Raw genomic sequence first — 27,113 nt, forward strand, 5'->3', positions numbered from 1 at the left:
AAATATCTTATAAGATTTTTACACAGTTTAAATATTTAGTAGTCGCCCTATGTCACTTAAAAATAATCGAGCTCTCCTTTATATTCGTCAACCGCGATATATTACACAAAAAAAAACTGTGTGTTCAGGGGCCGAATAAAAAAAGATAAAAAATCATCAGAATAACCAAGATTACTGAAAAGAACTAATGGAACGTAGATTGACAGTTTGATATATCTTGATATTCATTCCTAAAAGTGTCAGCAATTTTGAACTTACGAACGTTAAAGGTGAGAAAACGATTAAAATATATTTTGTTTTTCTGTTTTCGCTTCAGCTTTATTTTGTTTTCAGTTTATCTTAGCGACTTTCTTCCTTTGCTACTTTTTAAATTTTGTGCCATCCTTTGAGCGAAAATGGGGGGGGTGCACCTGGACTAATGGTTTAGTCCTGGTGTTATTCACAGAATTAAGATTTATTTTCTTAAGCCCATCCTGAATCTATTATGAAATGCCTATTAAGTTAGCAGGTACACCTGCCCGGCCCTTGATTCGCTAAAAACGGATTAACCTTCGACAATTTGACCTTGAAAAAAAAACGCAGGAATATTTGTTGGTATGTTGTATCACTAGGGGTCTCACCTTCTTGCTGGAAGATCAGCAAACCGGAGAAAGCGGTCATATGTAAAGGGCCTCTCACTTTCGTTGGGTGGCTGGCAGCAAATTTAGCATTGAGCTCCAAAGTTAACTCGGAAACCTAGGTGCAATCCGACCCGGACCATTAGTTAATCTACAGACGTGAAAGAGCTTTGGAACAAAAGCTTCAAACTTCAACTTGTGCAGGACAGTTCCAGTCAGTGACATATAGCCAATTAAACAGTTTCATTAAGGATAAGCTGAGTTATTGGAGTATAGTTACAGTCACAGACATGGTACGTAGACTATTTTCCCCCTTTTTTTTTAATGGTACTAAAGAATCTGCCGACATATGCATAGTGGAAAAACCCCCACTAGACCTCTGACGACAACCCCTACCCTAAGAGAAGATTTTGTGAAACATAAGTTGAAATGTATACTATTTCAGTGGTTGGTCTTTCCAGAAGGAAACTATGAAAGTTCGAGAACCACTCTAACATTTTTAAAAAGCATACTTGTATCATTCCTAAAAGCAAATCAATTTACACCCCCTCCTGATGTGCAAATATATGGCCCAAATCATATACTCCACGAATCTCCCATAGGCCGAAACTTTTGTTCAAGTTAATTTAACGGCAAATAAGTAGCGTTAGCGGCAACACGCAGCGGGAAATTCACTGAGCATATACTTCTAAAATCTGGGATATATTTCCACATTATGGAGGGGGTTAACGCTGCAACCACGATATAAGTATTTTAAAGTTTTCTCGAAAATCGCCTCTTGGGCTTTTGGCTAAGATCAAAGTGTAAAGTGTAGGCCTAGTCCTATTTCACTGAAACTAAGTAAAGGCAATATCTATTTTAAGGACTCGCTTAGGTAATATGAAACATCTTTGAAATGGCCCAACACGTTTCATTCCAGTCTAATTTATACTCATTCTAACTTTTCACAAAATAAAATTGTTTTTCAACCAAATGATGCCGGATTTCCCAGCATCATTTAAAAAAAAGATCAGAAATTAAATTTAAAAAAACAAGTTTTTCCCTGAAAGTAAGGAGCAACATCAAAACGTAAAACGAACAGAAATTATTACGTATATGATTGGGTTCGCCCCTAGTCAATACCTCGCTCTTTACGCTAAAGTTTTTTAGTACTTTCATAAGAGCTATGTATTCTAATTAACGGCCTTTGTGATTATGGGGTCATTTTTAAAGAATTGGAACAAAATTCGAACTTTAGCGTAAAGATCGAGGTTTTGACTAGGGGGCGAACCCCCTAATATGCGTATTAAAAATATATGAATATATAAGTTCGTTACGTAAGTTAATTCGTAAGTTACGTATATTTATTAATCCCCTCCTCAACGCCTGGCTCTTTACGCTAAAATTTGACTCTTTCTCACAACTCTATTTCTTAAAACAATAAAAAACTTTAGCGTAAAGAGGGAGGCGTTGAGGAGGGTACAGCCCCTTTCATATACGGAATAGTTTCTGTTCGTTTTAAGTTTTAATGTCGCTCCTTACTTTCAGTTAAAAAGCTTGTTTTTTATTTAATAACTAAGAAAAGCGAAAAAACCGAAGCCAAGTTTTATATCAAAACTTGGACTAGCCAAGCTCAAATGGTGTGCATCGCGCCTATGTCCAAACGTTGAAGATCAGTTTTGAAAGTAAAAAAAAAAGGAAAGATACAAAAATGAACCGAACCGCAATCTTATCGTGAAGAAATACATATAGCCTATAAGAAGTTAAAAGAATGTTCTGATAAATCTGGGCAAAAGCTACTCTGTGACAGTTTTGTATTAAATTTTTTTCTAATCCTACCATATAATAGGTATAGTTAATAATGTATCCATGTGATAACTATTATAACCATACGACAACCAATAATTTAACAACCAAAATTTTATCGATAACTTTAATCCCTGTGTGGTCATCCCCATCCCTAAAGTAATGGTCTCCCATCCCCAGAGTCAGTTTTAGGAGAAGAACTGAGGGGGCACTTACCCCGAGCGCAAAAGTTCTAGGGGGGGCAATATTTCAAATAAATAATCTAATGGTTATAATCATTTTGTAATTTTGAAATTGTATTAATAAAGTAGAGGGCCAAGCTAATATATAAAAAACTAAGAAATTATTAATTAACAAAAATAATTTTGTAGATAAATATTTTTTTTTATTTGGTCTAAAATTTTTGTAGGAGACAGGGGGGAGGGGGCTAATAAATATTTTGCCCCGGGCGCAAGAGAGGCCACAACCGCCACTGCCCATCCCTAAACGGTGTCCAATCTACCGATGACAAAGATATACACTTAATTTCTCAAGACTAAAAATAGAAATCAAGTCTTCTACACAAGATTAGGCTAACCTTGAACCAGAATAAGATGCATTGCTATATCACAACAACTGTTTAATGCTATCTTAAAACTTGATAAGACATAGGAAAATCATGGGAAGGGGCGTAATTGGGACAATCAGATAGTCGAGATTAATGGAACCGTCTAACAGAAACAAAAACACTAAGATCCTGTTAATAATCTAGGGAGGATATATCCGGTTGAAATCAAACCGTTCGTGGTAATCATGGGTGCAGCGGTTTAAAAAAAACAAAAAAAAACTGCATAGTGAAAAAATTGCCATCTGACACTGATTCAGGAATTGTAGGCCTAATTATTATTTGGATTCGCCTTAGAAGTAAAAGTTCATTGCGAAAAGAAATTTATGGTGATTTCGAAAAAAAGTCTGAAACCCCTCAAAAATGGCGTCAGATCAAAATGAAAAGTCTGCAATTGGAATCAGCACGGTCGAAAACCTATGTGTGGTAAATTACAACCCCCCGCCTTTAACAACAAGAAAAACGACTTTTTGCATGGGTAGCACTTGTATGTCTCCCGTTTTTTTTTTTTTTTTTTTTTCGTTTTTTTCTAGCAAGGCTAGGGGGTGACCAGAAAATCATAGAGAGATGCGTAATAGCTCATTCGAACGGAAAATTAAATTTGATAGTGCCTTTTTTAAGTCACCTAAAACATTGGAGGGCAATTAGCCCCCCTCTCTAAAGGCCCCCTTCCCCCAAAGTAAACCAATCCTAATTTTGAGATAGCCATTTTGTTCAATATAGTTTAAAGATCAAATATCTTCAGTTTTGGTCATGATACGACCCTCCTTAGTCCCTGGGGAAAGGGCTACACACTGTATCGGTATCGGACATATTGATATCACGTGTATCGGTATTGGCGTATTGTTATTAGGCGTATTGGTATCGTAGGTATCTAGACAGATTTTTAATAGATCATATAAAAATACTGCTCATATCTACGTCCTTCCTATAAATTCAATCATCAGCAAGTTCCAAGTGGCACTAAAACGGCACTTTTGGTGCCATGTCTCAAGTGGAAAAGCTGGGGCTAGTGGGCTACCAGTACTTTTTAGAGTGACTTTAATGGCTCATTTGAAAGCTATTGCTCATATCTACGTAATTTTTCCACTCTAGACTTATTTTTTCCTTCCATTCTTGTAGCCTCCGGCTTCTTAGTTCAGCTCCTTAATAAGGGTTGAGGTGTCTTATCTCCCCTAGATGGGAGGTGATTAGAAATTGTTTAAAAAATAAGTTTTCAACTGAAACGAAGGCCCAACATTAAAACTTAAAGCGAACATAAATTATTCCGTATAAATAGAAAAGGTCATAGTAGTGTTGTTTCTAAATTAAATTTAAATCAAAAACGAGCATAGATTAAGTTTAAGAAAGCAGTGTTTCCGAGGGAAGTAAAGAGTGAAGTTGAAACTTACTAATGCAAATAAATCAACTGGTGATATTTCCCTATGTTTGTAGGATTACAAAAAACTAGCGCTTTACTGAAAACACAATACAATATAGGAGTTTTGGTAAGGTAAAATTAAAATTTTTAAGGATTGGTTCATAACAAATTGCCGTCTTCAAGGCCAAAACGATGAGATATCTAATCAGTTTAGAACTGACTGTCAAGAAAAAGCACTTTTTTCACAAAATAAAAATTATAAACGAAAATTCCTTTTTGACCTCTCCCCCTGTCCAAATAGTATTTTTAGGGACGTAATTTTTCCACAGGTTTTCGCATGTACCAAAAATTGTGGCAAATATCGGCTCATCCAAACCAGAAATTTTAAATTTTAGTATTCTTCTGAGTGAGGGAAAAAATATGACTCAATAAACTACCATCTTCCGACATTTTATGATAAAAAATTTACATTTTTTAATATATTTATATTTTATGAGATCATTTTAACAAGGTAAAATAGTGGCTCAAACTGGAGCAAAAAATGACGGATACCTATTCCTTGTCAGATATAAAAAACACACACAATATTTAACCGTAATATTATTTATTTAAAATTTTGCCCTCCCCCCTTAAAATTTGTGTACCCGGGCAAATGCCCCCTCTGTCCCTCCCCTAAAACCACCTTTTATCTACTCCTTATCTGCTAGCTCTGGCTACCTTCTGTAAAATTTTGTCCAATACAGAAAATAAGGTCATGCAAAACGCATTCTATAGATAAGGTAAAAATTTCCAGGTAATCTCTCTGTCTGACTAAACGCAAAACAAAAACGCATCTCTCTGTCTGCACCCTGCCTTTTCACACACAGAATCAAACACAAATGCAAAAACAAGTGCAGGGACGTTGAAAGCAGGGAAGAGTTATTCGAATTCGTTATATAACGTACCCAAATTAGCGTTTCTGCTATTAATAGTAGCTTAAGTAGTTTGATCGTGTCATCAGGAGTCAGGATACATACACAAAGACCAAATTCCAAGCATACTTCAAATTAAGGTTTGAAACAGTATCTTTCCAATTCAGTGTTTACCACGAGAAAAAGAGAGACTACTCTCCTACAATTCCATGGTACAAAAAATTGCTTTAATTTCATTGGTTTGCACCTGAGACGTATTTTCGCAAGCCAATCATATTATTTTCTACCTCTGGAGACATAAATAACCCCACCTTTTTAGAACTTTATTTGTTTTGAAACCTCCTTTTTGAAATACTGAGCGGGAAGGCGTCATAACATCTAACCGTCAGGAGCACTAACGTCAGGACCAGGACATCGACAAAATTCATCATAACATCGACAAAAAAATCCGTCAGAACCTCTAACCGTCATAACATCTAAAATATTAAAACTTTAGTTTTTTAAAGTTTCGGGGGAAAAGGTACCTAGGTTAGGTTAAGTTAAGTATTTAATATATGCCTTGCTTTACCCCCACCCCCTTGATGTGCAAATATATAGCCGAAATGTATTTCTAAACTATTATTTACTTATTACTATTAAGTAAAGTTATAATTTTTTTGTCGATGTTATGACGTTTAGTGCTTGTGACGGTTAGTCGAAATGGTGGCACCCCATATTGAGCCATTATAACAGAAACAAGTATCCGAGTCACAACATCCCTCTGTTTCTAGGTGGTGTTTCTGTCCTGGAATAGCCGCTTGGATGAATCGGAAACTTCGCTAGTCAGCATAAATACATAACGATTAAGAGTCCCTAAAATAACTTAACTAAATGTCTGAAAGGGGGAGTGATACATGCAAGGAGCCCTAAATCAAGCTAGAACGAAAAAATGGCATAAAATCTCGGGAGTAAAACGGGCAGCATGGCTTAAATACATGCTTTAAAAAAAGAATGGGATGAGAATGTTAGTCAGTGTCAGGGCTTCCACTTCTAGGGAGATTACCCCCTCTTAGGGAGAAATCACTTATTTTAGGGACACCTTTTTTTAAAATCTAGGGATCCAGGGAAATCTGGGGTAAAGTAAGGATTATCAGGGGAAGTTTGATTTTTTTCAAACAAAAGGCTGAAAAATTCTCAAAGATTGGGTATGCTCAGCTTTTTGGAAAAGCTTATGTAGCAACACTGGCTTACGTTGCTGTAATTGCCGAAATTTTAAAAAGCTGAACCCAGGAATATTATTTAGGTAGATTAATATTTATTTTAGTTTTAATCAATAGCTTGGATTGGTGTAAACTACCGATATTAGGGAATATTGGTTAGGCTATGCAACAATTGTGGAATCGAAGCAAGCGACCTATGCTTTGCTTGCCTCAAGACTTTTGAAACACATCTTATCCTTAATCTATACACAGTAGGGATCACAAGATGGTACAATTCTAGTTTGGCTACTTTTCGCTGTCTTGGAAAGGGGTAGGGTTAGGGCAAAGAAACTTTCAGGGATGGGTCTATAGACTAAAGTATGTTCTGGGAAGGTATTTTGATGTATTTACCTCCACTCTTTCTCCCTCTAGAGGGCAGTGACTTTTGGTGAGCTTTACAAATCTTTGTGTTATAAAAGTGAAACCTTGCAAAATAGATCTTGTGCTTAAATGAAGGGTAGATACTTCGCAGTTCACATTATTGACCTACAAATAAAGTGAACATACCACTAGATGCCATTTTATGCTCTTTCTGAATATAATAATCGTTTTTCTCACAAATTCAGTTTTAAGCCTTTTTTGCACCCTTGAAAATGATCATTTCTTTCTATGTTTTTGGTATAAAAAGGGTTAAAACATTGGTTTCAAACTTACTATTTCATTATAAAATCCATTTGGTTTAAGTTATATAATCTGCAAGCATTGATTTGTCACAATTAACTGGTATGAGAAATTCAAAATAATTTCTCCATTTTTCCATCTGTCATGTTTCTTTTGGCGGCTTTGATATTTTTCAACATATAGGTGAAAAGGCAGTTTTTAAGCGGCCTAACAGAATAAGAAGAACACATGGTTTGACTTGACTTTATTAACCAGAAACTATACACAAAATTGATACAATGGAGTCCGAGTGGCAACTCGTATGTCTCCTTTAATAATAAAAAAAATGCACTTTAATAACTATCATGGAGAACAGAGGAAGAAAGAAAGAGAAGAAAAAAACAAAAAGAAAAGAAAAAAAAGAAAACATTGTGGATTTGTCATGGCGGATTTGTTTTACTCAGCTTTTTTTTTACTCAGCTTAGTCTTGAAAAATCAATATTTGTGAATTATACAACTTTTACTCAATGGATTTATAATGAAATAGTAAGTTTGAAACAAATGTTATAAACCATTTTTATATATGAAAAAATATAGAATGAGAACAAAGTTCTATAAAATATAGAACAAGTTTTTTTCAACTGAAAATAAGAAGCAACATTAGAACTTAAAACGAACAGAAATTATAACGTATATGAGTTTGACTTTGTCTTTGTCTCATAACTTTATTTTTAAAACAACAAAAAACTTTAGCGTAAAGAGCGAAGCGTAGAGGAGGGGACAGCCCCTTTCATATACGGAATAATTTCTGTTCGTTTTAAGTTTTAATGTCGCTCCTTACTTTCAGTTTAAAAAACTTGTTTTTTTTATTTAATTAAGTACAAGAAAACGGGCTTTAGCTTCACAGCTTTGCTCAATCCCAAGTTATGATGTTTCAAAGATGTGCAAAAACATTTTCTAAATTTAGAAAAAAAAGCCATTGACAGGGCTTAAATTCTACTCAAATAAGAGGAATTGCACTTTCAGAACTAAAACCAGAGAAAAAGAAACTGATAACTGAAAATTAAGATAAAATGTTGTTTTGTCAAAATTGCAATAGGTCTATGTATAGACCTGTCAAGTAGGCAAATTTCCAAGACTTAGAAATCAAAAGAAGCTTAAGATAGAAGCTAGGCAATACCTACTAAGAGTATGTTTTTGGCCCTGGATTCATTACTGAAAGTTTCACTTTCCTAATCTACCCCTTTCCAAGATAGCAAAAAATAGAACAAATTCAGATTTTGCTCCTACATCAGTTTTGGTTGCATGTGACATCTGTCGCAAAGCTGATGTTGATACAGAGAGAAGACCTTAGGCAGTCAGGAACACAAACTTTTTTGGTAATGTTTATATTAACAGACTATTCAGGTTGCTAAGAAACAAACTTAACTCTGTAGTCAAAATCAGTGGCGGATCCAGGAGGAGACCTAACGTAGTCTAAAGTAGTGTAATTTACTTAAATAACGCAAGATTGCGTTAATTAAAGTTGCTCCTAACGCAAGTTTATCGGATAAACCTATTTTGCCCCCCCTCCCCCCTAAAAAATCCTGGACCCGCCCCTTGTCAGAATTGCATCCTGAATCCAAATTTAACATTATTTTGTGTTGGATATGAACTTTACCCTCATCCCGATATATACCAATTTAGGGTATATGTGTGCACATTAGGGAGGGTGGAGGTAAAGTTCATTTCTGACACAAATGAACGTTAAAATATGGATTCAGGGTGCAATTCTAACTATAGAAGTAAGTTTGAACTTTACCCCCAACTCCTCCCAATGTGCACATATATACCTTGAATTGGTATATACAGAGGTGAGGGTAAAGTTCATTTCCGACAAAAATGCATTTTGAATTGGATTAAGGATGCAATTCTTACTATAGAGAAGTGTATTTCTTAGCTACCTGAATAGTCTGTTATAAACGTATAAACATTACCCAGATTTTTTATATCTTGCAAAAGATACTTGCGTTTCATTTAGTACAGTGATAATTCAAAATGAAGTCAAGGGAGATAATAATTTTAATCTCTATCCAAGGCCGCATCCAGTAATAAAAAAAAGTAATAAAAATGGATATAAACAAATTTTTTATGTTTTACGTGTGTTTTTGTCTACAAAAAAAAACTCCCGAAAAAAATCCTTGTGTAAAATACCCCCCGAAAAAAAATCCTGGATATCCTACGGCCCTATCTCTATCCTTAAAAAGATATCAGTGTTTTTAAACAATTCAAAATGAACTGTCACTAAGTCAAGGGAGATTATGATTTTGGTCTTTATCCCCAAAAAGATGCCAGAGTTTTTTTATTTAATATGGTGGTAATTCAAAATTGAACTAGGTCAAGTGAGATTGAAATCATAGTCTGGCTTGATTTAATGATGATTGAATTTTCAATTACCAACATGCTAAATGAAACTCAGGTATCTTTTTGAGGATAGAGATCAAAACCATAATCAGGTATGCAAAATGTTTCAAACCTGTCAGTAGCAGAACTAAAAAAAACTCTGATTAAGTGCTGGAGATGACACTAAATTGAAGTATTTTGTGTGTTCTCGTTAGTGTAAAAGATGCTATTTATATCATTATCTGAAATAAAAAATAACAATTTGATGCTGTGCTATGTTTTTCATGTAGATTGTATGGAAATCTAAGGCCAAATATCCCTTTTTTCTATAGGGTAATCAGACCTAAAGACAAGGAATTTTAGGGAAAATTGATATAAAAATAGGTATTATTGAAATCGAAAAGTGGAAGCACTGGTCAGTGCGTCAACTTTGTAAACATATTATAACATTAAACATGACAATATATCTAAAATTTTTACTACCATAGTTTATATAATATACCAGTAAGTTTACCGCAGATGATTTCTGGCTCTTCATTCTCGGTGCGAACAAAAAGCTCCTCCCACTTATTTCTGCACTTATTGTCCAATTATTGGTTGAGCCGGCCATGTGGTTTTGTCAGTACTTGTTCCGTAGGTGATTATTCTTTGACTACCCGTGAAAAGATCTAATGCCGCTTATGTTTATTTCTGCAAAAACGTTCTCTGGAGCACTCGCACCTCGGTCCGGGTTTTTATAATGGGTGAGATAGGGAAAGATCATACTGGATAATTATATAAACTGTGGTTACTACAGTGCAGCGGCTGTGGGACTCTCCACTTGATAAGGGGGATTGAAGTTTAAGCCGCTCTGTAGTAGGCCTAACGATTACCCTTCGATAGCCGAAGAATATATTTACAGCGTTCAAATTCAATTAGGTCTCTTTTTTTAGAATATGAACAGTGATCATATATTGCTAGGTGGCAGGAAGTATTGAACACTCACCACGAAACCTCAATTGTTTAATATTATATGCATTTTTTTGATAATTGACCAGGGAATAATTGTGTTTATATAATAGATATGTATATATTTTTTCTCGAAATCGGCCAGATATTTTTACTTTCTGAAAACTGTCTTACTGACATTTCTGGCCCGAAATATGATCTAGATAGGTCATGGCGGAAAACACGTTTTCGTGTAGCGTCGTTAGCTTCACCGAAAATTTTACGTTCTAACCTTTGTAGGAGACCTTTGTGAAGCTGGCTAACGTAGAATGCATGGTAAGAGAGTTCACAAGCTATTAAGCTTAGACATAATTTTAGAAGAAGCACAAATTGAAAAAACTTGGGAAGAAAAATTTGACCAGAAATTTCTTGGCAATCACTACAGAGAAGAAAAAACCAAAGCAACGCAAATACCGTTTTCACAGTAAGTTACGAATCACGTTTTTTTTCTTTTTTTATGCTAAGAAGAATTACAACCATTCATAACGAAAAGACATAGTCTAATGAAAAATCTGTGCGAAACGTATTTATAAAGACGGATAACGTGACCGCATTTTTTCTTCAGTAGCTAGTTTTACTATATAAAAAATTTGTCATCCGTTAAAGATGTCAATCTTTCAATTTCCATAAACATAAAATAAGCATTTTCATGGGAAAATTGGTGATAATTAGTTACTAGCTTTGGCCATAATCTGACACAGCAGATGTCACACATTTGTTAGTTAGATATATTCTTTGGTTCCCGCAGTAAAATTTTTTGTAACATCAGAATGTGGAATTTATTACAAAAGTTAACATTTTTACCATCAACTTTCACCAATATTCTTCATTTTTACCGTCGGATAAATAGGTAGTATTTAATAAACAGCTTTGATCATATTGTGCCACAGCAAACATCACATCTTCATACCATCAACTTTCACCAATATTCTTCATTTTTACCGTCGGATAAATAGGTAGTATTTAATAAACAGCTTTGGTCATATTGTGCCATAGCACATTTTCATCAGTTAAATATATATTAATAGTCTTTAGTTCCTATTCTGATATATTTTTTACCATCAACTTTCACCAATATTCTTCATTTTTACCGTCGGATAAATAGGTAGTATTTAATAAACAGCTTTAATCATATTGTGCCATAGCACATCTCACATCTTCATTAGTTAAATATATATTAATAGTCTTTAGTTCCTGTTCTGATATATTTTTTACCATCAACTTTCACCAATATTCTTCATTTTTACCGTCGGATAAATAGGTAGTATTTAATAAACAGCTTTGGTCATATTGTGCCATAGCACATCTCACATCTTCATCAGTTAAATATATATTAATAGTCTTTAGTTCCTATTCTGATATATTTTTTACCATCATCTTTCACCAATATTCTTCATTTTTACCGTCGGATAAATAGGTAGTATTTAATAAACAGCTTTGGTCATATTGTGCCATAGCACATCTCGCATCTTCATTGGTTCAATGTATAGATAGATAGATAGATCGTGTATTTCAAAAAGCCCAAGAGCCATATACACACAAAAAATATGAAAATAGAAAAATTACAACAGAGCAAATTACAAACACACATTAACATGAATACATAGCGAAAAATACCTTCTGGTAAAATACAAAAAAAAAAAAAATATATATATAAAAATATATATTCTTAGTCTTTAGTTCCTGTTCTTGATATATATTTTTTTCTTGGAAAGAAAAGAGAAAAAGCGTCCGAGCTGCTGGAAGTCAACGCAACCACAAATTTTATAGTTTACGTCACCCTTTGGGGTACCAAGTCGGTAAGGGAATCCTGAATTCCTGGGGAGTAGTCAATAGCGCGACTCTGTTTTGAGTGCTTTTTTTTGTGTTGTGTGCTGAATTGCCTATATCAAGGCCGTATCCAGGGGGGGGAGTTACCCGGTCTGACGCCCCCCCCCCCGAAATGTTTATTTGACTCGTAAAAACGTAACAAAAATGGACATAAAAAAAAATTTGTATGCGTTTTTTGAGGTTTTTTATGTAACTCCCTCCCCTAAAAAAAAATTAGTAACCCCCCCGAACAAAAATACTGCATGTACTTCTGGCCTATATTGAGGTGTTTAGGCTGCAATGCATGTCTGCTGAGTTTCAATGGAACCACACCACTAGCTTGCTGCTCTAAGCGGAATGTAGAATGATCCGCTTACGGTATTGGTTGCATCCAGATGTTACACGGGGATGCAGATGCTTGTTTTCATGGATAATTTAGAGTTAAATTTAAATACAGCATATAGCGCAGGAACTATTCCCTACCTTCCATACCTAAACCAGTTAACAGAATAGATAATAAGACCTCCGATCAGTAGTAAAAATAATGGAGATTTGGTATAGAAACCGCCTGACATCGTTGGGAGTCGAACCCACGGCATCCTGCAAACTGGTCGGAGAGGAGGCCATGGCTCTATCTCCTGCATTCCTAGATTGCAAGACATCATGGGTTCGACTCCAACCGATAGCCAAATCCAGGGCCCCCAGGTCCTCCTGGATCCACCAGTGACTTATATAAATCACTCTTATATAAACAACTTATTATTTTTCCATCCCAAAAATACAAAACTAATGACTTCAGCTTCATCAGTTTAGGCTGTTTAATTTTTTTAAAAAAAAGCAATTTCTAGTTGTGGTTCAGACCATATTGACAGGGTCGTATCCATGATTTCTGTTCGGGGGGAGGGGGATATAACAACAAACTAAAAAACGCACCAAAAATGTGCTTTTATGCTTTTTATTAAGTTTTTACGAGTCGAACAAACATTTCGGGGGGAGGGGTCGAATACCCTACCCCCTCCCTATATGTAGTTTTGCATATTGATAGTAAAAATAATATATAAATACTACAATAAAGTTAGATCCTATAACGGCATTCCTTGCTCTATTTTTTTCCTCTTTCACCACACAGTTCCTCATCCCATAGCTTCACATACATACATACACACACACACACATAACTCCCCGCAAGTAAAAACTCAAAACAATTTCTAATTTATATCAAAGTCCAAGTTTTGGTCTTTTGAAAGCCTGATTTTGCTTTAGTATTATCAAATAACTAAATAAATAACTTCCTCACCTCTTATATGAATGACAATTTGATCCTAGTTATCTTTTTAGTAAATAAAGCCAAAATTTTCTAAATATTTATTAATAGATCAATGCTTGGTCATATTTCGATTTTTTTTTCATATGTACAATATTTGTTTGTTATTTTTGACTGGAATCAATCAGTGAATTAATAATAAAAAAAAAAGTTTTGTTCGCACCGTTTTTCGGACAAAGTTGTACCATAGTATATGAGATAACAACCCCCTATGGGCCGTAACTCCTTAGCTTAGAAACGATGATCTTATCACTTAAATCTAGGTCAATAATTTTCGCTTGGGAAGGAACTGGTCTTCTTGGCCTAATAATTTCAATGCAAGACTAACGCATCAAAAAAAAATTGCCAAAACCAATAGTAATATTACCTTGTAGTAAAATACTGATTTACACAGTGACAAATTACCATGGAATTTTCATCCTTCTTTCTTCACTTTTGAAAATTGACACATGTTAAACTGCAAACGTGCCCCTCGGGTTAAAAGCGATAGAATAATCACTTAAATTTATCTATAACCTTTGCTAGTCCTGTTTTAATATTTTCAATTTATTTTCTTCAAGATTGATACTTCAAACAAAAATTTACCAGAGCTAAATGTAATATTACCCTGAAGTAAATTACTAGTTTACGCAGTAATAAATTGCCGTATCAAACAAAGAAGAGAAAATATAATAAATGAAAAAAAAATCAAATGGTAGAGAAAAACGAAAGTAGTGTCAGCCAGTGGAACGATATGAAGCGAATATAAGCAGATATTTCGACAATGACCTCCACCAAGTCGTCCCCAGTGCTAAGAAAAAAAAATCCTATCCTCATTTTCTCTGCTATTTGATTTTTTTCTTTATTTATTATACTTTCTCTTCTTTGTTTCATACGTAATAAATTACCACGGAATTTTCATCGTGCTTTCTTCATTTTTGACGACTGACTCAGGTTAAACTACAAATCTCAGTAATTCCAGCGATCAAAATGCCCTCCTCTCCTTCGAGTTAAAAAAGTATAGTCACTGAGATTTGTCTAACTTCTGCCACTTTTTTCCAATATTTTCAATTTATTTGCTTCAAAATTAATACTTCAGGCAAAATGTTACCAGAACTAAATATAATCAAATAAATTACCATAAAATTTTCACCCTTTATTACTCACTTTTGACAACTGACACGTGATAAACTGCAAATCTTAGTAATTCAAGCGATCAAAATGCCCCTCCCCCTCGGGTTAAAAAAGTATAGTCGCTTAGATTTGTCTAACTTTTGCCATTTTTCTCCAATATTTTCAATTTATTTGCTTCAGAATTAATGTTTCAGACAAAAAATTGTCATAACTAAATGTAATAATATTACAAAAGTAGTAAATTACTAGTTTACACAGTAATAAATTACCATGAAATTTTCATCCTTTATTAGGCTATTCACTTTTGACAACCGGCACATGTTTAACTGCAAAAGTTAGTAATTCCAGCGATCAAAATACCCCCCCCCCCCTTAGGTTAAAAACGATAGTATACTCACTTAGATTTGTCTCTAACTTATGCTAGTCTTTTTCTAATATTTTCAGTGTAGTAAATTACTAGTTTACAGAGTAATAAATTACCGTGAAATTGTCATCCTTCTTTAGTCACTTTTGACAATTGACACAGATTAAACTGCAAACTGGAACACAAGACGCTGGTAATTTCAGAGATCAAAAAGGTCAGAAAGGCAACCAGAAGAAAGTATACACAGTTTTTTAAGCAGACGAGTAGGTAGGTTGAACACGCCAAATGAAACTTGAAAACAAAGCCCGTTGACATGATTGAATACCCAAGAATTACAGTTTGAAATATTCAGCGCCATCCTCACAATTAACCTATATAATTACTAAGAGTTAGATTAATAACCCAGAAAATTATGAATTTGCATGCTTTCCAGAACAATTAACTCTAAGAAAGGAAGCACAACTGCAATGAGGTCACAAGGAATAAACATTTACGCAGCCTTACAATAAGAAGATCTTTTTATTCTTGGCTACAGTTAATAACCGACTTTGTAATTATCCTCGAGGGTGCCATTACTGAGCGAGGGATTATCCACTTTCAAAAAAACGTGTACACCCAGTGGCACGTGGCATGTTTGGTGGAAATGCATCATGCATTGCTAAGATGTATGGTGCGTGGTAGAAGTACTGGAGCTTCAAGACATGCAAAAGGTGGCGGAGAGTGGGTAATCACTCGTTGATAAGGATGGACTGAACAGGATCGTGGGTTTTGCAGTAGAGAAATTTCTCTTTGCAATTAAAAAGTAATAATAATGATAAATATCAAGGCTACTTTAGCAAAGAAAATTGTGTTTCTTAAATAAGTACAAATATTAATGCAATTACACTGTCATAAAGCAACCTCTCATTCTATACAGTCAGCAAGGGACGGTGAAAAACGGACGGTGGACGGTGAAAACGGAAAAAACGGTGTAGTATTCACACAATGATAAAGGAGTGCTTGAAAGCAGAATAATATCTATAGTAGTGCTCTAAATGATAGAAGAATTTGACTAGGGTGAGGGCGTTATGTGATATTTTCTATCAAATTGAGATAAGCCTTGATTCTTGGATTCAGAAAGCACTTGGATTGATTGATTGTCCGTATCTTGTTTGGCTTTCTAAAATATGTTATATCCCTTTTTCTACATCATAGGAATAGATAGGAAGTACAGCTTGTGATGTATATGTGATGGCTAGAATAATATATACTTGATGCCTAAAATAAGCTTTCTGTACAAATAACTGCTTGTTAATAACAATCCAAATAAATCAAATAGCCCAAATCATATACTTTAGTTTCCCTACTTTCTTGTAAAGTTCATGTATCGTTACATACGACCTTTTGAAAACTACAGCCGAATGCTATGTATAATTCTAACAATTAGATTTTTTTAAAAAGGGCGAACAGTACAATTTTTCCAGGCCAAGAAACCTGTTTTACAGTTTAGGAGACCATTTGTTTAATATATCTGAACTTATTCTTCGAGAAAAAATTAAAGTATTTACTCCGAAAACCCCATCATCTATCACGATTCTATTCTTTTAAGTTTGTCAACCTTCTGTGGCATATAATGCTCGTTGAAAGAAATTCTTAAAACGGATCAAGCTGAAATTCCTAGCTTGATAAAACGAACTAAAACCAATTCGCTCGAAAAAAATTAATTTGTTCAATAATAGACTTCGGTAGTTATCTGTTACCTAATCTAACCAAAATACCAACTAAATATTTATTAAAATATAGCTACAATGTAGTTTTCCACTGAACCGAAGCCAATTGTGTCCGTATGTAAACAGCAATAAACCGGTTATTGTCTGATTTTATAGATCCCAATTCTCGAGTGTGTACTGGCTAACAGATAAGTACCTACATTTCTGCTATGTAAATAAAAACCTGCTGCAAATATTTGAGCTTATACCCTATTTACGGTTGGCTTAAATTAGCCATTAAAGACCAAACTTCCCCCCCCCCCAACAATTCAGAAACATCGTCAACCCCCTCCCCCCCCATGTAAAGCCATTTTCATGTTTTCTGAAAAAATTCTGGAACAATTCAATGTTTATACATCCTATTTATGACCTCTTATTAGTTCAGATAAAGTTCGCTTCAGCCGGACTTATAATGCTAATGCATTACAACTTCTGCCTAGGCCGTCTTCAGTGGTAAATTGGACGTCATCCGAAAACATGATGTAAACAGCCCTAGGGAGGAAATCTAGATAAATAGTTCTAGTGGCATATCAGACGCCAAGTTTCTAGCATCCTGACGCCATGAATCTTGTCGTAAAAACGATTTCTGCTGAAAATCTTCTCGAATAGAATCCTCATCGAACATTTTATTTATAGCCTCTAATAGCCTAGTTCTCATAGCTTAATTCTAATAGTACGATCTACTGAAGTTAATAGGATAATTGATAGTTAGTAGAATTAGGGAATCGTTGCCATAGTGATTTGATCTCTTATCTTTCCATCCCTAAAAAGAGTATAATAGTCTTTTTTTTAATGCGGTTGACTATTAAGGAACAAGATATAAAATTTCAATAATATTAAAAAGCTTAATTTGTTGCCAATCAGAAAGGTTTTAATAGGAAAACTTATCAGTGCTATCATTTCATAGTAATTCTTCGATTAAACTGCGTAACCATCTCTATTGCAATGACCATTTGCCAATATACTATTTGCAATTATCAGTTTCTACTTCTACGGATTTTCCGTAGAAACATGGAATTTTCTGTCTATGGACAAAAGAAGGCAGTTACGGAATCTACAGAATACCACTGGAAAACCGGAATCCTACTTAAAATGTCAAATTCACCCTTCCATTGTAATATTTACCGCAAATCACCGGAGAATTTGGCTACAAGTTCAAATTTTCTGTTCGACACCATCGCGTCGTCTTATCCAAATTTTGATACAATTTGTGACTTTTTTCGCCTTTAGTATTGGTACTTTTTGCTTTCAAGAAACGAAACAGGCACGGAATTCTAGTCCTCCTTGGCGTGCAAGCTCGATGATCATCGGAAGAAATATAAGCTGACTTGCTCACTTGGCTATTCAAAAGGAGGAGAGCTTCGAACTGCCACCCAGCAATCTGGGTGGCCTCGCCAAAAATCTGGGTTTGATGCTGTTCAATTACTTACTCATAAAAGATTAATACAAAAGCTGCTACCAAAGCACAAGTTTGATGATTTATTTCTTTAAGGGAATGCGGACAAAACCCTTACAAAAAAGGAAATTTTGCAGAACATTACTGGTCAGAGAAAAGAGGAAAAAACTTCAAATCTGGGTTAAACTCCAATCTTGTACAATTACCATGGGCGCCCATATGAGGGGGGAGGCAGAGCGGGCTCCATCCCCCCTGGATGAATGATGCTGTCTTATATTTTATATTTTGTTCTGAGATTTCTATTACACAGCATTGGAAGTAACGATTAGACCAGCTAAGACCCCCCCCCTAAAATTCAGCTTATGGGCGCCAATGACGATTACAATGGAGAAAACTGTCGGGTATTTGCGGTTATATGCTTGGACCATAAGATTTTTGCCGCACCTAGTGCGTGACGAAAAATTCTTATGAATCTGAAGCACCATCTACGGATATTTTACGGCAAACATCGGACGTTTAACGGATTATAAAAAAGAGCAAGTGGAAAAACTGACAGTGCTCAATGTTCAATTTACAGCAAAAATGTCATCTGTAAGTACACTTACAAAATTCAGGAATAAATAGCAATTCGAATGAGAAGTGAAACGGTTTAAATACTAGAAAAGTCATTCACAGTTGAAACACCCAACTTAGATCACTACATAGAAGATTAATTATTCTAGTAGCTATTACAGAACATACATTAGCTTTAATCTCTTTGAAATCCTCTTCCATAACATGATTTTCTCTGTTGCTATTCGAGATCCTCTCAGTAATGTTTGTTCTCTCTGTGATCTTACAAGAGAGCCTAATTTTGAGAGCACAAGGGTGCAGTATGTACAAACTGACTGAGACAAATTCTAAGATTGAACCCATCAGAAAAAGTAAATCAGGCCTACTCCACTATTTATACAGTTCTTTTCTAGGTTTAAGCACCGACACATTTTATTAATTCTTTACTTTATAGAGTTGCATATATATACCTTAATATACCAGAAAACGACAAAACTTTTGCCTATAAAACAAACAATATTCCTTAGAAGTCAATTACGTTTAATAAAGTGGCCAACTGGCCGTTCTTCAAGCGCATCTTAGAACTTATATCGGTGCCGTATGCACAGAGTGGACAAGATAAAAAGAAAAGAAACGGTCTGAATACAGAGGTAGAAACATTTAAAGAAGAGTAAATTACCAATGGGTTATAATATGTTTAACAGTGGTAAAATAAAGAATATCATGAATACAACGTACACGAATTAACAAGTCTGAAACGGTACAAAAAAGTGACTATTTTCGCACCGTACTGAGGCAGGGTTGCCAACTTTTTGGTCGATGAATATGTCCCATGAGCATCCAAAAATGTGTCCTTTTCAGACAAATTATGTCTATATTTTGTCTAAAATATGCCCATAATATGTCCATCTTGAAATATCAGAAACTAGTTTTTTTTACGACTTGTGAACCTCCGTCAAAGTGGTCAGTTAGCAACGAATATAATGAAAACGAAAAAGATTCATTTAGTACATCCATACAAAATGAACTAGTGTGAGAGCACAAAAGTCATAAAATCATGTAAACAATAAAAAAATAATTGTGGGAGCTTAAGGCTCATTTTCCTACGAGAGTTCCACTTGACAGGTATGGTCGGCTTGAGGGTCAGCATTTTGACTTCTTTTGGTAGCTTATTGCAAATCAGAGTATTTCTTGCGCATGTCATAAGGTAAAATCCAGGAGCCAAGCGACGTTGCGGAGCGCTAGGTAAGCTGGGTTTCCCTTCAATCAGGGAGGTGACATCCGCAAAGGCATTATTACTGGACCTTTGAACAATACTGAACAAAAAACATGTCAACAAATTCTGATTGGATGCTGGTTTTCGGAACTGATGAGTGCAGGGGGGAGGGGTTGCCCTCAAATAACTTTTGACTCTTATAAAGGGCACTGAACTTCAATCAAATGAGTGAGCCCCATCTGAACTTTATACGACTATCCATTCCATAAAACCTTATATGCCTCTGGGGCATAACTTAGAACCCTTGTCCCAGGGCTCTTAGGGGTTGTGTAAACGCTGAGGGCATTGTTATATTTTTTTTTACCATTTTTTTAACAAAGTTACTATCTCATGATTTCTGCTGGATATATCTAGGGAAAAGAAGACGTGGGTGGAGGGGGGGGGGCTGGTTTGCCTCTGACCACTTCTTACTCTTAAAACTAGCACTAGAACTTCTGATTTTCAATACTGTAAGTCCCCTCCAAAGTTTGCAAAACCATCCATTCTATAGAAATCTTATATGTTAATAATGGGGAACTAGTATAACTCGTAACCCTTGCCCTAAAAGCTTTTTTTTCATCCACTAAAATATAATTACTGGAACTTTTAATATATGCTTATCATAATGACAATCTCAAAATTTTGACTGGACATGTTTCGGGCAGTGAAGGGCTTTGGGGGGGGGTTTCACCTTCCAATCACTTATGATTCTTATTAGAACTTTCAATTTCCAATCCAGCGGCATTCAAAGTTCCAACGACTACCCTTTCTACACGATGTGCCTTGGTCAGAAGTAAAAAATAAATTGTAACCTTATCTCTCTTTCATTCATTAAATAAAAAAAACAAGTTTTTTCTACTTGAAATAAGAATCAACATTAAAACTTAAGACAATCACAAATTAATCCATATATTAGAGTAGCTGCCTTTTCCTCGATACCCGTCTCTTCACGCTAAAATCTTTTCAAGAACTTTTAAAAAGTTTTGATTCAATTACACGGTCCTTGTATTTCATGAATCGTTCTTAAAAAAAATGACTAAAGGTCGAATATTAGCGTAGAGAGGGCGGTATTAAGGAGGGAGTAGGCCCCGTCATATACAGCATAATTTCTCTACGTTTTAAGTTATAATGTCGCTCCTTACTTTTAGTAGAAAAAAAAACAAGTTTTTGTATTTATTTATGATCGTTTTTCAGATAATCCTAAGAAATCCACCCCCTCTGTGGAAAATTTCCCCACAAAAAATTCCTCTATATAAAGCTCATCTCATGTAAAATTCTTCCGCTGGGAAATTACCCCTGGACAATTCCATCCCTGCTGTGAATCCTTCCCAGAAATTTTTTTTGCTTATAATTCTGCCTGAAAAATACTCCTTACCATACTTTTATTTGAAGAAAAACTTGCATTCATTTAGTTTCTGATCCTGTTTAAGGTCATTGAGGAATATCCATGTTTGGAAAAAAAACCCAACCTGGAAATTTTATCCCCCAGAAATTTCCCATGGAGAATTTCTCCTGGTGATAATTCTCCCATTGAAATTTCTCCCGTGTAAAATCCCCCCCCCCCAAAAAAAGATCATAAATAAAATTATCTAAAAAAAAACATCCCAAAAGAATTCAAACTCCGCTGAAAACTTCCCCCTGAGATATCCCTCAAAGTGTCTCGACATGTACAATGGGATCAACAACGAGAAAAAAAGACAAATAACACTTATTCTGTATAGAAATTCTGGTAAATTCTCCCCATATAAAATTTCCCCTGAAAAGTTCACCCCCAGAAACTTCCATCCCAATGAGAAATTCTCCCCATAGAAAATCCATCCCCAGAAGATCTCCTTCCTCCCTTGGAAAATGTCGGTATACTTCCCTATAACACATACTATATGTAAACAATGGGCAAATTTTATGACTGTGGCCCTTCCTCTGGTGGCTTTGAGGGGTCATGTCATCTCCAGACATATCTATTGATATGTTATCTCAAAATTTTGATCAGACAACTTTCAGGAAAAAAGGGCGTGGGACAGGGACTAGTTGTCCTCCAATTTTTTGGTCACTTAAAAAGGACAATAGACCTTTTAATTTTCGTTTGAACGAGCCCTCTTGCGAAATTCTAGTGCCACTGGCTCGAAAGGATCGTCCCTGGAAAAAGCAATAACAACAAATAAACATGAATCCGTCTGGCAAACACTATAAAATTTCATTTTTTACAGATATCAGCTTGGAACCTTTACAGTGGGGGTTCTGTGAAGCGTTAAATCTGATGGCGTGATTTCCCTTAAAACTATTTGACTTTTATGGGGTATTTTTCGACTTTTTCCAAAATTTGGCAAATTTTTGTCAGGCCCCCTAATGGGTAACACAAAACTTAAAAAATACTATATATTTGGAATCAGCCCAAGAAGCTAATTTTTTGGTACATCTATTGATACCAAAATTGATTCCAGATCACCAAGAATCTAATTTTTTCTTTTGCTGACTTTTCATTTTCAGTTAATAATACTTGATAAATAGATAAATGTTTTGCCGGACTACTGGAAGTCGGAAGCAATTGTTAACAAAAAAGGTGCCTGCTTGCCAAAGAATACAATCTCGTAAAGAATTTCAAGAGTATTTGCAGATAATTGTTTGCGGGATAGAGCAAGCAGCTCCGAAAAATAATAATGTTTGTAAAAATTAGTAGAAAATAAGTAGTTAAGTAAATTTAGTGACCAAGTATAGTAAACTAAGTAGTAGTTAAGTAAACCAAGTATAGTTTTATTACTGATTTCATGAAAAATTACTTTTTTTTACAAAAACATGTATCCAGCGGGGAAATATTCTATTTTATGTCATAAATTTGTAAAATATGTCCCTTTTATGTCCAAAATTTCTAAAATATGTCCCTTTTTTGCCCTATTATGTCATTGTGTCCCGGCACACAGGAATATGTCCATTGGACATAAAATATGTCCACTTGGCAACCCTGTACTGAGGTCTCACTAAGCGTGCTTGAAGAGTGGTTCATTGACCAATAACAAGCGTTTTAAGGATTCAGCCGCAATACAAACATCTATAACAAAATTGTAATGATCTAGCGATAAATTACAAAATTGCAATGACCTGGCGATGGAAAAATCACAAAATGAACTAGCGATAGTTTTAAGAAATACGAGTATTTCGAGTTCTACTATATCGTGTATCGAAGCTTATGGTGACCACTTTCAACACCTCCTATGAACTATTCAGTATGTTGTCATTCATAATACTGTGGACTTACTATTTTTAAGTAAAGATTAAAATACATAATGCAATTGCAGAATGCTAATTTGCGTGGGAACCTATCATGAATGCAATGTCGTATTGTTTATTTTTGTTTTGTTATAACTATATCGAGATTTAACTCTTGTAGTCTTTGTGGCCCATTTGTTAATAAAGAAAAATATCCCCATTTGCTTGCTTTGTCGTCTTTTTTGAATATACTCACTTTTTCAGATAACATGGCGTTATATGAAATTCTCTGTGAGAATTCAAAAGGCATTATGCGAGACTTTGTAGAACTTTTATTTACAGTCCAAACTGTAGAATAGGTTCCATTCGTCCAACCCCCTCTCTCTTACCTTCTTTAGTTTTTGAGATATAGTTGAAAACCCCTCGATAAATATTTGGGAATACAGCTTGGGAAATATAAATTTTCCCTCCAGTTAAAAGTCGTTCAATTCGACAAATAGCTTTTTTAGTGCCTTTCTGTAATTCGCTACTCAATGATATTTTTTCATTTTTGTGTCGTTGTGGGATTAAACGGTGTTCTGTTTTTGTCTTTTCTTTTTTTCCTCCGTGTTAACACATGATTTTGGGGTAATAATTGTTTTTATTCGATTTTATATTATTGATTTAATTTTTTGAAACACAATTAACACTTTCTAATGATAGAAGTTTTATTAAATCTAAATATCTCTGTTTCGGCACAGAACGGGAGATAAGTGTTTTTTTCCAATATTTCCGGGAAAGCAGGTGTCGGCTTTTATTTTCCTCTCGATTATTCGAATCTCTTATCAAGATCTACAAGTTACGACAAGACCCCTCAGTTGATTCTAAACGGTTTGGAAAATTCTTTAAGGTACCACATCCTCTTAAAAATCAAAACAAATAATAAACAAAGTCACACAGTAACAAAAAAGTAAAACGTAACAAAAAATAACAAAATAAAAAGTAAACTGCTTGCAGAAATCAGATATCGATAATGAAGTTAAAACTAAAACCTCAAGAATGTCGCGGAACAAAAAATCAAAAAAGAAAATATAAAGCAATAAAACCTTGAAACTATCAAAATTTGATATTTTTTTTTCTTCGTTAACCTTATAGACCAATTCAGTTTACGTGCATTTCGACTGAGTTTTGTTTGAATCTGTGTTTATGTTTCAGGCTTGCTGACCCCGTCACTTTGTCGTGGGAGGACAAACATTCCATCAGTCGTAGTGAGATATTGAAGAAAAGCTTAAAAGATCTTCAACTTTTGCTGGACAAGTGTGAAAACAGACTAGAAAAAATGGTGAACGATAACGTGCCAATAAAAAGACAATATGGGTCAAGTGTTGCCCTTCATAAAATAAATGATTTAAGCCAAGGGAATGTTACAAAATCCCTTCGGAAGCTATTTGAAACTGGTGCTGGTGAAGATGGTGGCAACCCACGTGGGCGGTCACAGCATCGACGTTTGCAAAGAACAACGAGTAGCCACGATTATTCTGATATGCGTCGCTCCAATTCTGTATACAGACTGAATACTTCACACGAGCCTCCTCAGATCCGAAGAAGCATGTCATTGGCGTCAATGATGCCTATAAATGAACTTGAACCAATTCCAGAAGTACCGGTGTCGAAAATTCCAGTTAAAACACCACCTCAAACTATGCCTAAACCAGCTAGAATTCAGCAGAATATAACTAGAAGTGAAGACATTCACTCAGAAATAAAGTTTGAGCAAATATCACCAAGAGAATGCTTGTTGCGTGATATAAGAGCACATGGGGGTTCAAAACCATCGAACGAAAATGGAAACATAATTGCTAGACCAATCATTGAGGCTAGGCCGGTATCAAAAGAAATAATTACACAAGTTGAAACCATTAAAAGTAAAGTAATGGTGGACAAACAAACTCAGACTCTGGTAGATAAGGAAACTCAAACAACCGAAGAAGACCTGGCAGCCAACTTAACAAAAATGAACCATGATCCACCTCAAGAAACTCTTGAACAGCCCGTTGAAAAGGTGTCAGTACGGCAGATGTCACAAGTTTTTAGCGGGATATCTAGACCTGCCTCAGTTGAACCAGAAGAAAAAAAATTGAGTTTTTCTTCTGCCACACATAATACCGCTAGTCTGATCAATCATAATATTTCAGAACAGCGAAATTCCAATGAAGAGAATGTCGCTGGTTCTAAAAAATCGATAATTTTCGCCGAAAAATTAGTCGAGGAGGAAGAACTTCCAAAAAAAGATACAGTAAAAAACGCTAGAAGTATGTTTGAAAATAGCACACAATCCCAGCCACTTGTATTTGACACTTATGGTACCCAGAAGAAATCCCCTAATCTTACCAATTTTAACTCGATAAATCGTATGGGAGGAGCCTGTACAAATCGATCAGTTATTTCAAGAACAAACAGTGCCCCTGCATCCACTGCCCATAAATCACCTATTCATTGGCCAACCTTTAAAGAAACAAGCCAAACAGAAAAACTGTCCCGTACTTCATGGAAGACTACGTTGCCTAAACAGGAATACAGCAGCAACAGGTCGTTTGACACGGATAGCTTTTGCTCAGAGGGGATAAGTGACGCAGCAAGTGATATTGACAGTGAGATTAGCTACAACACTCGCCATGATTCCTTTTACGATAGAGACGATACAGATTACCGGTATATACCACCAGAGGTATTGGAAAGAATTCGGTCATACGGAATGACAATGACTTTCTTTGGCAATAAAATGACCATCGACGACCACCTCACCTTTGATGACGATGACGACGATGATGCTGACAATTTCAGCTTGATTGAAGAAGAAATTACGAAAAAACCGCCAGTAACCAGGACTAATTCGGTGCAAAGTCCGAGGATTATCGGTTTTATTCCGAAAGAAGATTCCCGAAGGAAACGTCACAGTTCAGGGGAATCAGCAAGTTCAGGAGTAAGCTCTGGTCACGCCGGAAGTGACTCCGAAGGTCTAAACGATTCCCTATTCACATCGTCCAAAACGACAACGCGGAATGGAAAAGCCAAAAAACCAAGTGGTCATTCAGTTGCCTTTAATTTGAAGTCCTATGTTATGTAAATAACCCTAAGTTATATAATATTTATAAGTGCCAAACTGAAGATATTCAGAAGTCGCTAACGAAGTCTAAATAAAAAGTGTATACGGTGAAGGAAACTATTACGCTGATGACTTGTTGCTTCTGTGTATTTAGTACAACTGTGTAACCAGCCCTCTTCTCGACTTTTAGCGAGATTCTGAGAGGAATTCTTCCATTTTTCATTATCGTTTTAAAATTCTTTTTTTTATGAAACGTGTAATAAATAAGTTATTTTATCTATATAAACATTTAACGATATCTTACTAATCTTTCAGCATCTTTTTTTCAGAAAAGATAGATGAGTTTTACCTGATATCCTAAAACAACACAACATTTGTTTTGATTAATTAAAAAAAAACTTTTTCCACAAAATAAGTTTTTCAAAGAAAAGTAAAGAACTCCATTAAACCAAAAAAGAGCAAAAATAAAATCAAATAATCTACGAAGCGTGAAACTACCGCAAATCAGCATCGATAAATAATTGAAACCCAAAACGAACAGAAATTACAAAAAATAACCACGTCAAACTCAAAACGAGCAGAAATTAACATAAGTTGGGCGCAAAACCCCTATGCCTTCCCAAGGCCAGAGCATAATTTGCACTTTACTGAAAAAATATAATTTTTTTTACTTTTATAACTTTAATAAATCAAATAATATTAACATTTTGATTAATAAACATCAGTATTATGTATATCAAACTGACAATGCACATTCATTTGTATTTTTTTTCAGTAAA

At 35.1% G+C, this 27,113-nt stretch overlaps 2 protein-coding genes across 2 annotated transcripts in view; one reads left to right on the forward strand and one right to left on the reverse strand.

Annotated features, from left to right (window-relative positions):
* Positions 1 to 27,113, reverse strand: part of MCU (mitochondrial calcium uniporter) — a 217,504-nt gene that overhangs the window by 158,640 nt on the left and 31,751 nt on the right. The window lies entirely within an intron of this gene.
* Positions 658 to 26,632, forward strand: LOC148951883 (uncharacterized). The gene is made up of 3 exons (XM_089089378.1): positions 658 to 910; positions 10,725 to 10,908; positions 24,444 to 26,632. The coding sequence occupies exons 2-3, from the start codon at positions 10,754 to 10,756 to the stop codon at positions 26,353 to 26,355; spliced, it is 2,067 nt and encodes a 688-aa protein (XP_088945504.1). The 5' UTR covers positions 658 to 910; positions 10,725 to 10,753; the 3' UTR covers positions 26,356 to 26,632.

This window comes from Artemia sp. Qi Xiang Cuo, chromosome 5 (genome assembly GCF_049724085.1).
Source record: "Artemia sp. Qi Xiang Cuo chromosome 5, ASM4972408v1, whole genome shotgun sequence".
NCBI lineage: Eukaryota > Metazoa > Arthropoda > Branchiopoda > Anostraca > Artemiidae > Artemia > Artemia sp. Qi Xiang Cuo.